Source organism: Fistularia commersonii, chromosome 25 (genome assembly GCF_037954325.1).
Source record: "Fistularia commersonii isolate RoL2024-O1a breed Wild chromosome 25, RoL_Fcom_v1.0, whole genome shotgun sequence".
NCBI lineage: Eukaryota > Metazoa > Chordata > Actinopteri > Syngnathiformes > Fistulariidae > Fistularia > Fistularia commersonii.
In genome coordinates, this window is record NC_141308.1 from 11,192,214 (window position 1) to 11,204,478 (window position 12,265).

The 12,265-nt window shown below is 45.9% G+C and overlaps 1 protein-coding gene and 1 long non-coding RNA gene across 3 annotated transcripts; one reads left to right on the forward strand and one right to left on the reverse strand.

Annotated features, from left to right (window-relative positions):
- Positions 1-1,802: 1,802 nt before the first annotated feature.
- LOC147219282 (uncharacterized) lies at positions 1,803-4,685 on the reverse strand. Its single transcript, XR_015108728.1, has 2 exons — positions 4,518-4,685; positions 1,803-3,853 (listed from the first exon to the last, which is right to left on the reverse strand). It is a non-coding gene; the product is annotated as an uncharacterized LOC147219282 (long non-coding RNA).
- On the forward strand, positions 3,465-11,672 carry LOC147219283 (1-phosphatidylinositol 4,5-bisphosphate phosphodiesterase delta-1-like). Of its 2 annotated transcripts, none has more exons than XM_086172914.1 (15): positions 3,465-3,638; positions 5,306-5,464; positions 6,437-6,665; positions 6,837-6,966; positions 7,074-7,302; positions 7,727-7,928; positions 8,209-8,353; positions 8,448-8,600; positions 8,675-8,830; positions 8,919-9,078; positions 9,179-9,295; positions 9,377-9,555; positions 9,648-9,780; positions 10,085-10,234; positions 11,010-11,672. In XM_086172914.1, the coding sequence occupies exons 1-15, from the start codon at positions 3,608-3,610 to the stop codon at positions 11,102-11,104; spliced, it is 2,268 nt and encodes a 755-aa protein (XP_086029040.1). In that variant the 5' UTR covers positions 3,465-3,607; the 3' UTR covers positions 11,105-11,672. The 2 variants fall into 2 exon arrangements, with proteins under 2 accessions (XP_086029040.1, XP_086029039.1); XM_086172913.1 differs by lacking the exon at positions 3,465-3,638 and adding an exon at positions 4,602-4,730.
- Positions 11,673-12,265: the final 593 nt, after the last annotated feature.

Here is a 12,265-nt window from a genome sequence, read left to right on the forward strand (position 1 = left end):
GAACAAGAGCGACGCCATCTTGAGTGTGGCAAAAGCCGCCTGCCACATTCAAAAGGCCTGGAAGAAAAAGTTTCACGGCTAAGTAACTTTTCCAAGCTCGGATCATCCAAAGTTAAACTCGGTACCACCTCACATGGAAATCGTCATTAACTCCACACGTCTCAAGTTTCACAAATTCAACAAAAACATGGTGGTACTTTATTTTCATAAAACGCTGTCATGATTTCCAAATCAAATAGTTCGCTTTTGTGGGGTTTCGTATGTTGTTGAAATCCAATTCTTGCTGGAATCCGCCGCACTCGATAATGGTCAATAAGCACAACATTAATCAAAACAATCTCCTTTTATGGAATAAAATCAAACATATTCATGCAAGAAACAAGTCAATATAATTCCAGAATGATAGTATATTGCCCATGTAACATTTGAGGAAATCATATATTGAAAAGATTTCATAATAAAAGTAATGTTTACATTAATATAAAGAGAAAACAGTAGTCTGCTTTGATCTGCGAGTACGAAAGTTGTGTAAACACTTGCGCTACAGTCCCGAATCCATTAAGGACAGGTTTGTTTGTTTTTTAATGTGTAAAATTTTCAACTCGTGCGGATGAAGGTAACCCTTTGCTAAATCTTTAAATTAAATTTTCAACCAAACACCACCTACACAAATCCCGCATGCCAAGTCCCCATATTTTGGAAATCATTGTGACTTCTCTGCATTGAAACTGCATAAGATTGAACCACTAACATACAATGTTAGCATTTACACGGTTCATTGTTTACTTTGGCTTCCCTGGTTAGAAAGGTAAACACGGTACCAGCACTGGTTTACTCTTGCCTGGACGCGTCATGAAAAGTAATTAAAACTAGGTTTGTCTTTGGGAGTCCTGAGAAATGACATCAATGGTGTCCCTGAAAGCGGCGCCCTGAGTCTCGCAGATGTTTTAGATGAAAGGCAGCGAAGCTTTGGACGTATCAGCGGTATGCGAGGAAAGTGGGCCTGTCTCCACTTGTTCTGCAGATTCTGACAACAAGTGGAGACACGGACAGAAGTCAACCGCCCTCCCCTTGCGAACAGCGGGGAAATTCAGTTTCCATTTCATTTTATTTTATTTTCACCTCTATCCCGCTCCCAGTTCATGGCCCCAGGTGAACCCTCCCAAACAGAAACATATTTGCGGCAAAATAAGTAGCCAACTGTGGTCTGTTATGGAAATATTTATCATTTGTTTTTACATTTGATTCACTGTGTATTTCTGTTCACCCGTCTTGCGGATATTAACGTCCAGTCAAACTAAACACACATTTTGAAAGAGCAAAATGAAGCTCAGCTTTTCTTTAGGCTGGGATGTTAAACACTCTCATAATGGACTGTTCTACCAATTATACCTCAAATTAATTTGGGAGTCCATGAACTAGATACAAAGCCTCTTAAAATGAAGAACTGTCATATATTGATTAAAGAAAGTCAAACCTCCAATTAAACTATTCTCTGATAAGGATGTCTCCGTTTAAAAGATGACTCAGGACAACACTAGATTTCCCACTGCATATTAATTTTGATTTTATTTTCCAAGTGCCCTCCCCCATCTCCACCCAGCTGCTTTCCAGATTTCCTCAATTTTCCAAGACGTGTGAGGTGTTCACTTTTCAGATGAAGCACTGACAGAAGTCAAAAAATCCCTGCTGGCATCACTTATAGGATACAAGTCGTCACAAATCAGAGCAAGAGGCTGGATTTGGCAAAACATCATGCACAACTTTCCTTTTGGTTTGCATAAAAAAAAAAAACTTAACCCAGAGCAAAGTCAGGTTTTATTTGTTTAGAATTCTCCAAAATCATTGATGGATAAAGCAATCCGCCGCCTTTGGTTCAGGAAAAAGTACCCCAATCTGTTGTGCAGTTGTGCCTTAAGCAGTAAATCTTTGCTTAGTTAAAATTATGTAGGTTTCCGGAAAAATGCACTTTAAGTATCAAAGTAGTCATTGTGCAGTAAAATGCTACTTCCGTGTGTTTTACTACAGATTCACATTACTGCTGCATTGACGTGCACGTTACATGTTAAAGGGTGCATTAACTGCTTTCTGTGTTCTTTCAGATTGTCACGGTGTGTTTGTTACCATTGTGTAACTTCTGTTAAACTCAGCTTTGTGCCGTCGCACATTCAAACATATTCCAAGATGATTTGTCAATAATTATTTTAGTCAACGAAGTACAATGTTCTTAACCAATAAAGAAACACTAATCCCTCACTTAAAAACAAACACATAAAATCAACATTCAGAGTTGAATGGCTTTTCACTGGAAAAGGCAGGCATGACAAACTGTAAACTGTGAAGTGAAAAGTTACAGCTGTCAGAGAAATGCAGCGTGGGAGAAATTACGATATAGCACTCTGTGATGTGGTTGAACACGGTGAAAATGAAGAACCTGAATGAGTGTACCAGGTTCCTGTCCGTGAATATTTAAAAGAAACGGTGATGGATGTAAAACTTAAGTTTGACAAGTTCATTTTGTCTCAGAGAATAATTTGAAAAAAATACTTAAATAAACATCTGCAGTCGTGGCTTCTTAAAATAACACGTTCACAAGTACGCATGCAGACGCAGTGACACAAAAATAAAGGCCGCTTTGTTTTCCATCCTGTGTCTCTGAACTTTGCGGATTTGGGAAACGTTGTCCGTGGCCCGGAAGGCCCCCCCACCCCGTGATACATTAGGGCTCACTCATCCTGATGCTGACAGTGCGCTGAGGGTAAGCCAGGCCTGAAAGGGAAGTGCTGAGAGCCACAAGCGACCCAACGCACCAGTGATCGCAGGGCTATTATCCTGCCAAGGCAAAGCTGCACATGAAAAGGAAAGCAAAGTCTTCATCGGGCGCCGGTCGGTATAACCAGCTCGCTCCAACTGACTGCAAACTATGTGGGCTGCAGGCCAACTCTGACATTCACCTTTCTAAGACGTAATCGCCTTTTGTTTTCATACAAACAGCTGTTAGTGGGGCTGAAAAAAAAAATCTCTTCGAGACATGAGGCAGTTGAAGCTGTCCCCACTCCACAAATACAACTAACATTGCCTTGTGAGCTTTCTCAGGTGAATACCCCCCCCCCCCCCCCCCCTGTTTGCTCATGTCTAGTGTTTCCTTTGGGTGAGGACTTGGCCCCGAGGTCCTTGCAAGGTGGTTTCTATGAGTCTGGCGTACAAAGATTTTAATTATCAGAAGCTCTGCTTTTGCAACCAGGGGAATTTTCCACTTGAGTTTAGAGGTTTGACGACTGAGAACTGGTCCCATCGCTTTGACAACACATTGAGTAGAGCAGTATTCCTGCCTGTTGAGGGAGGGGGGGCTGCAGTGAAGGTGTAACCTTGCCCGCTGTGACATCAGCAACGCTGCTTTCATGGCAGGCTTGTCAAACCGGTGCTGGGGAGCTGACACCATTCACATTGTGCACATACGCACAGCTGTGTCGCTGCGTTTGGGTGCACGGTGCTCACACACGAGGCTCGGCGGGTCTCTCAACTCCTCGCACATGGAAAAGGACCCGAGGTTCAGGTGATACTGTGCACGACGCGAAACGAACGACGAGACAAAGCAGAATCCATCATGGACACCAATGGGCTCGATAAGACACAGGGTAAGAAAGTTCATATTTCGGATATGGGTATCTTTTTCGCACTTTATTCCCCAGGCTTCAGATTCATTCTGAAATTTTCAGGCAAAAAAGCAAACAAAAAAAAAAGATTAAATCCCTCCGACTATTGTTTGCGTCGTTTATTTCATTTTATTTTTTGTTTCGTTTGGGCGACATAAAGGTGTGGTCCCAATCATCGAGCGTTGATATTCACCTTGCTGCAAAAAAAAAAAAAAAACACAGCCGGGGTAAAACACCGCTAAAATAAACGTCCACCTGAAATAAAATGAAATAAAAAGTCTACAAACATAACATTGCAGTTCCAACATTCCCTTTTTTAAACTTTTATCGCGGCTTTTAAACTTAAAATCCATAGTCGATAAAACGAGTCGAGTCGGTTTTGTGTGCACGTCCCAACTTCGCCACTAGGGGGCGCCATTGCACCGGCAATTCCAGGACTGGACACTTGGATAATTGGTACCGTTGCTAACGGTATTTTAAGTAACTTTTACTTGAAGTTCAAATACTTTTCAGTACTTTCAGTTTAAATACTATTAAAGGGGTTACGGTTGACTGCTGTCCCCAGCAGAATGTTAAACATAGCCGCGTCGTTCATATCCCAATATCCCAACAACTGCCGTTAGCTAACTGTGCTAACCGTGAAGAATTTTGATTAACCGCTTCGTGTTTACGAGCTTTAAAATTTAAATAGGTTTTCCTCGATTCAGAGCTTTCAGGGAAAAAAAAAACAACACTACTACTTTTCCCGCCTCTGTAAACCAACCAAAATAATTCCGGTATAGCTTTTATTTTCGTGGGAGAGTTCGTTAGTAAATATGAAACAGCTGTCCAGGGGGGAAGAGAGTCTGACGAAGCGCTGACCTTTGAGGCTATGAGAATTGCGCCTCCTCCTCCTTCCTCTTCTTCTTCTTCCTCCTCCTCCTCCGTTTGCTCCCGGTAAACGCAGTCCCCGCCGTGCCCGAGCACCCCCGAGGGCGACCATGGCGTGTCTCCGGAGAGAACCAAGCCAGTCCGAGGAGTTGCGTCTCCGCGCCAGGAGCCAGAAGTTGGTCCAAATAAACTCGCAGCTGCTAGGTAGGCAGGGGCATCCGCGATGCGCGTTCCCGGGAGGCGCTTTCCCGCGGCGCGCTCCCGCGGCGCGCTCGTTCACGACAGGTGCTACAACAGGGACCCTGCTGGGGGGGTCAGGGGTGCAGGATCTTCCTGTTCGCCCACCTCACAGGTCGAGCTGGATGGCAGGAATGCTTTCAGTCTTTGCATGAAGTTGTGATTTGAAAGCAGGAGGAAGAAGAGAGTGATGACATGTTGTTCCTGTTAGGACATCCCCTGCGGTGCCTCCTGTATGCCAATATATGCATGTAATGCTCGCATGCTCGTAAGGTTTGTTTTTTTTTTCCTGCAAAATGTCATCAAGAGATTATGAAATGTCACCCGAGAGACAGTGCTTTGCAGTAAGCGTGCAAGAAACGCGAGTGGAGATCTGCAAGAAATCATGTCGGCGTGCATGAGGAATTTCGGTATCAGAAAAGAATAAATCACCAGGCATTTCTCGCATTTTGTGAGATACGCTTATTCAAAATAAACTTGCACATACATATATGAACTTTTAATACTCAAGTTGTAATTTATTTATTTATTTTTTTCCCCAGGTATGGAGGGCAACACCAACCTTCAGTTCCTGTTGAAGGGGGGGGACCTGCTCAAGGTTCGCTCCCCGTCCTGGAAGAAAACACGCTACTTCAAGCTCCAGGATGACTGCAAGACAATGTGGCGAGAGTCAAAGAAAACCTTCAAGACACACCAGACGTGTGAGTGCTGCCTGAGTTTGTGTGTTTGGTGTTGAGGTCAATGTAATTATTACCCAACAACAAAAAAAAAAAGATCTGTGTTTATTCATAAACATCTTCCTCTTTTCTCGGGATTATAAAAGTTTAAGACCGATCACGGAGCTGCATGAGACTATTACCCCCTAAATGGTCCTGGTACTTTTATACTTAATCAGGTAAGCCTATCTCCATAAACACAGTCCCACAGCACATATTCGTCATGATAGCACTGATATGTGTTTCGGGTGTGTGTTTATGGCGATAGTGATTTTTATTGCACATGAGTGAGCTGTTCTAAAGCAGCCCTGTGTGTATTTTCCACTTGGATTGAACCCACGTTGTCTTTTCACCGTCTGATAAATGAGCTTTAAAGATACTTTTATTGCCGTCAGTCGCTTGAAAGTTCAACCGGAGCGTGAAAACCAAAGGATTCTGGTCGTCGACTCTTGTCAATTTGTCAGCAAATTGTAAACAGCCGCTGGTGTTTACCAAGCAGGCTGGTCTGTGACGTGTCAGGCCGGGAGATAGAGCCAGTTGATACAGGAGAAGCCAAATTTTTTTTTTCAGAGGATCATATTCATGTACAGATAGCATGGAAGCTCTTGTTTCATATACATAACCAAAGTAGTTTGTGAGTGTCTGCAACGCCTGCACATAAAAAGCTCACAAAAACATTTTGATGCTTTTCAGGTTTTATCTTGAAGTGTTTTCTTACTGTTTTTTTTTGGCCATTCTTGTCGGTTTCGTGAAAAGTGACATATTTATGAAAGGTGTTTTTAAAACTGCATGAAATCGAAACAAAACTAAAAACTACGCCGTGTTTATGTCTGGACGAAGGTTGTAAATTCATGCAGCGCTTGATCAAAACCACTTTTGTTGATCCAAAATAAAATCTAGTAAATCATCAGCCCTCGCTCGGTCATTCAACTGACTTTTTCTGGGTCGCCCCGTCAGTTTCCCTCGAAGACATCTCGGCGGTGCGAATTGGCCGGCAGTCGGAGGGTCTGAAGAAGAACACCGACGAGCAGGTCGAGGGTCGTTGCTTCTCCATCATCTTCAAGGGCCACCGCAAGAACCTGGACCTGATCGCCGGCTCAGATGCCGAGGCCAGGCAGTGGGTCACCAGCCTGCAGAGGGTCATCTCCGGCATCAACAACCTGGACGTCCAGAAGAAGACAGAGCAGTATCCTGGTCCGGCGGAGGTTGAACCAGAGTGAATTCATTTATATTTGTCGAAACCTAATGCTACCAAGGGATCGCACGCTAATTTCCAATTTAAATTACACTAAAAAGAAAAGTGTTTTTTTTTCCCTGGATATTTATCAGTGCATTCTTTAACCGAGACACCCGCCAGCTGGATTTTCAGCTGTCTGGCCAAAGCAGACAAAAACAAAGACGACAAGCTGAGTCAGTCCGAGGTCAAGAACTTCCTGCGTCTCATCAACATTGAAGTGGAAGATAGTTACGCGGAAATGCTCTTCGAGGTGATTCAGATCCATGTCCTAATGAGCTTTACTTATGGCGACACACCAGATGTTATCAAACGGAAAATAGCGCCGGCTCAATTTCACCTCACGTGTCGTTCATGTAGAAATGCGACGAGTCGAAATCGGGCTACCTGTCCGGGGAGGAGATTCAACACTTCTACAGCCTGCTGACCCATCGGGAGGAAGTCAACGTGATCTACGGGGAGTACGCCAAAACCACGGGCTTCATGAGCCCCGAGAACCTGGTGGAGTTCCTGATGAAAGAGCAGCGGGAGAAAGCCTCGCTGGCCGACGCGCACAAGATCATTGAGAAATATGAGCCAGATGAAAAAGGTCAGGAAGTCTCTCCCGCTGAGGCCGGCATTTGAATTTCCCATGTTTTATCTTCAAAAGATTTCCGAGCGCCTGATTCAATACCGACGGGTGAGCAGTGAACAAAGTATGGGCACAGGGAACTGATTCTCGTGTATTTTTTGGCTTAACCGTGACCCTCGTTCGTTCGTCTCAAACACCGCTGAACAAGAATTCCGCACAAAGGCATCGTGATGTTGCCGATGCACTGATTACGATTGAATCCCACCGACGTGATTTACTGACAGAGGCACTGCATGCATGCAAAACCCCCGTTTTTTTTTCCTTTTTTTTTTTTTCTTCATTTGACCCAAAATATCACTGCTTAACGTCGTGAGCGATAATAGTAAATAGATACACCCTTTCTTGGCGTTTGAACATCTGTTCTTCTGTGTCTCAAATCCAGCCAAGGAGAAGGCGGCGTTGTCCAAAGACGGCTTCCTCATGTACATGCTGGACCCGGAGGCCATGATCTTGGATCTCGATCACAAGGAGGTGCATCAGGACATGAGCCAGCCGCTCAACCACTACTTCATTTCCTCCTCGCACAACACCTACCTCATGGAGGATCAGCTGAGGGGACCCAGCAGCACAGAGGCCTACATCAGGTGATCAGGCAGCGTCGCCGCAGATGGCCTGCAAAACACGTCATTAGCCGTTAGCGAGGCGGCAAGGCAATACATCATCTTTGAAGGGAAGTAGGCATATGTACAATGTGGAGATATGGAAGATGGAGGGCACGATCACCGTTTATGAGTTTATTATAAATATTACTGCGCTTTAAATCACCCCATAAAAGCCGTCCAGAAACATGAAGAGTAGAATTGCCTTGATCGCTGCACGTTTGAGCTGGAATCGTCATTAACCGGAGCTCACCGCGACCCGCAGGGCCCTTCTCAAGGGCTGCCGCTGCGTGGAGCTGGACTGCTGGGACGGCTCGGACGACGAGCCGGTGATCTACCACGGCTACACGCTCACCTCCAAGATCCTCTTCAAGGACGTGATCAAAGCCATCAAGGACTATGCATTTAAGGTGGGATTTATTATTATTATTATTATTACAACTCCATGGCATGTATCGTTCTAGTGAACACACTCTATCGTTGTGTGTGTGTGTGTTTTCCCAGACGTCCGAATACCCAGTGATCCTGTCCCTGGAGAACCACTGTAGCGTGAAGCAGCAGGAGGTCATGGCCCACCACATGCGCTCCATCCTGGGCAGCGCGCTGGTCACCTTGCCGCTTGGGGAAGGCATGCCCTCCAACTTCCCCTCCCCCGAGGTAATTTTCATTCTGCCGCCGTCGCTCCGTTCCTGTCGCTCAGCGCCGTCAACACCACGCCTCTCGCTCTCCAGGAGCTGAAGGGGAGGTTCCTTATCAAAGCCAAGAGGTTAAACAAACTGGAGGCCAGCTTCGCTTCCCAGGAGGCAGCGGAGGAGGACAACGATGTGACCGAGGAAGACGAGTCAAGCAACGATGATGATAATAATGAAGAAGAACAAAAGAGCAAGGTGGGCGTTGAACCGCCGCTGAACTTTTCTTTCAGAGTTCTCGAGCGTTTGTTTTTTGTTTTTTTTCCCCACCGTTTTCTCCATTTAGACGAAGAAGAAGCTGAAGTTAGCCAAGGAGCTGTCCGACATGGTGATCTACTGCAAGAGCGTGCACTTCAACGGGTTTGAGGACGCCAGGCGGAACCTGAGCTTCTACGAGATGTCATCCTTCAAGGAAGGAAAGGCCCTGAAGCTCGCAGAGGAGTCGGGTGAGGCCGGGGCGGCGAAAATCGATGAGAACACCAGAGCCGGCGCCGGGGTTAAGGCTTAGTCTGTGACTGTTCTCCGGTTTTGACTCCTTCCTCACAGCGAGCGAGTACATCTGCCACAACGTGGAGAAGCTGAGCCGCGTCTATCCAGCAGGCTCACGGACCGACTCCTCCAACTACAACCCGGTCCCCCTATGGAACGCCGGCTGTCAAATCGGTAGACAAAATAGTGAAACGCAAACAGGAGCGGGCCTTTTGAGAAAACGGAATCTGACGCGTGGCATTGTCTCCCAACCAGTGGCCTTGAACTTCCAGACCAGCTGCGCGGACATGGACGTGAACCAGGGCAGATTCCAGGTCAACGGGAGGAGCGGCTACATCCTGAAACCGGCCTACATGAGGGACGGCACCGGCGAGTTCGACCCCATCACTCTGACCCGGGGGCCGTGGCTACAGCACAAAACGCTCCACGTCATGGTCAGATGGAGCAATGCGTCTCTCCAGACAGTGTGTGTGTTGAGTGTGTGTGTGTGTGAGATCAATCTGATACCTCTCTACATGTGCCCCAGGTGATTTCAGCTCAGCAGCTTCCCAAAGTCAGCAAGAAGAAGTCATCCATCGTGGACCCCTTGGTGAGGGTGGAGGTCTTCGGTGTTCCGGCCGACGCCACCGCCAAGGAGACCGTCTCGATCGAAAACAACGGTGCTGACACGACCTCGCGCACGTGCCCTGTGGGGAAAACGAGATTAAGATTTTTGCAAGAAGTTACAGGCCGTCACGACAGTTAGTTCTCGAGCGTACTTGAGAAGAAGAATGAGGAGCCCTTAGTCGTCAGGTCCAGCGAGTTTGGCGCTCTGATTTATGGAGGCATCTGTTTGAAGCAGGCAAAATGAGTTAAAGGATCACTAAAAAATATTCCTGGAATGCACCAAACACTGGAGCCCGGCGATGCATAACATACTGGACGGGTCAGATGACAGGTGTCTCCCCCTCCCCCTCGTTTCAGGCTTTAACCCCATGTGGAATCAGAATTTCCAGTTCGACGTCTACGTGCCGGAGCTGGCGCTGGTGCGCTTCCTGGTGGAGGATTACGACTCCACGTCAGACAACGAGTTCATCGCCCAGTACACGCTTCCCTTTAACAGTTTAAAAATGGGTGAGTTCACTCACAGCCGATGACTGGGCCCGTGAGTGTGTGTGTGACTTCACCAACTAACAGTCAGCAACCATTCCTTTCTTTATTTGAACATAAAGAAGCCAATTCACGCGGCGCACAAAGAGCTCGCCACATCAGTAACACAAAAAGCTCATTCTGACATTCGCGAGGAGAGGAAAGTCTATTGGTTACCAACTGATAGTCAAGTATAGGGTTTTTTCATGCGACACATCCCACTGATTTTTAGTCATACATATTCGTGACAAACTGGGAATTTGTCAGTACTAAGCCTCAGCGCTATTCTCAATCCTATGAATGTGCAATTAGACAGTACTGGTTGTCACACCCAGCTGTGTCAAATGTCAACAAACTGGAAAGATGCTGGTTTAGCCTCTGAAATCCACCATGAAAGCATTAGAGAGCCGCTGTCACCTTGGCTTAATGAACAACCATCACTGTTTGCTGGTAATTCGATACGAGGTTGACGTCCGAGTCCACCGCAGTAGCCAAAACCAACAAACTCACTTAAAACGCGACACTAGTTGAGATTAGCGTTCCGGTGCTCGGAAGATGCTGGATTCTGGTTGATCAACAACCCGATGTCAACGTCGGCTGTATTTGCTGCTCTGCATCGAGCAGAAGGCAGTAAACATCCCGACATCAACCTATAGACAACCACAGAACAAACCTACAAACACAGGATATACAAAGAACTCCTCAGGTGTTTTGCATGTGAAGTTAAACATCAAGTGACCCGCTTTGTCTTCCCTCCCAGGATATAGACACGTCCCGCTGCTCAACAAGAACGGAGACCGCCTGCCCTCCGCTGGACTCTTTGTGCACGTCATGGTCCTCGACGAGCCCCAATGAGACCCCCGGCCCGGAGCGTCCCCCCCGTAGGGACGCCCGGACCTCGAATCCCACAGCCATGTTTTAGCTATTTTTAAAGATTCTAATTTATCTTTTAAAAAAAACAAAAAACAGGGATTTCTTTGTAGCCTTAGTTTACAATTTAGTTATTGACTAAATCCCAGTAGGTGAAGCAGTTAAGAGGCCACTCATTCGACAGCGGCTCTCCATCCGCAGCTGCAAGCGGCGCGTTGTGGTCATGATAGCATACACACACACACACACACTCTAGTGCTGAATACACGACAGGGCAGACGACACGCCTGTGTAGGTGGTTTGCACGAGTTGGCCGGACGTAACACAAACCGCAGGTCAGTTAATTTTTTTTAATTTTTAAAACTACTCATGTCTTACATGTAATGTACTGTGTTTAAAGTGTTCAAATCAAATGATTTTAGATCATTAACATGCCAACACACACTATGTGCTTTGAGTAGCTTTTAGTCCAGTATGATTTATTTTTCACGTAACATTATGACAACTGTTTTTTTTTTCTCCTGTAAATCAAGACTATCACTTTCAAAACAAACAATTGTCTCCGTCTATTATTTTCCTAAAGTACTGAGGCAGTGGTGAAGCTGCAAGTATTTGGAAAGCCTGGCTTTTCCCCCCTTTACTTCATTTGCTCAGAGATAAAATGGCCGGCTTAAAGGAACCCCTTCTCCAAAGGAACCGCATTGATCAAATCACTAAGAATTTTTAAGACAAACTTAACCGACAACTACTTATCGCATAGTTCCGTGACCAGGCACGGAGAATAAAATAAGACTTCCTGGCGAACTTTGGCAGGACACACCTTGAGCACACTGCCAGTAGATGGGTGTGTTTTTTTTGACCAGTCACATGACTGTGGAAAGTCACCGCCAGCAGATGGTGCAGGGTAAACGCCGCATAGCTGCATCTGCCAGACCTTTCAATACGGAGGCGGGAGATAAACCACCGGTTCCCAAAGAAGAGTCCAGGAGCCCCCAAAAGATGTTAATATTTTCACAGTCCAGATAAAATCTTCTGTAGTCATGATTATTAGAAATGACAAAAATCCATTAACTTATTTTGCATCTTTGGTGACATCTCAGGAACTTGTTTTCAAAAATCAAGTCACTTGACTGGGAAAAAGTACCT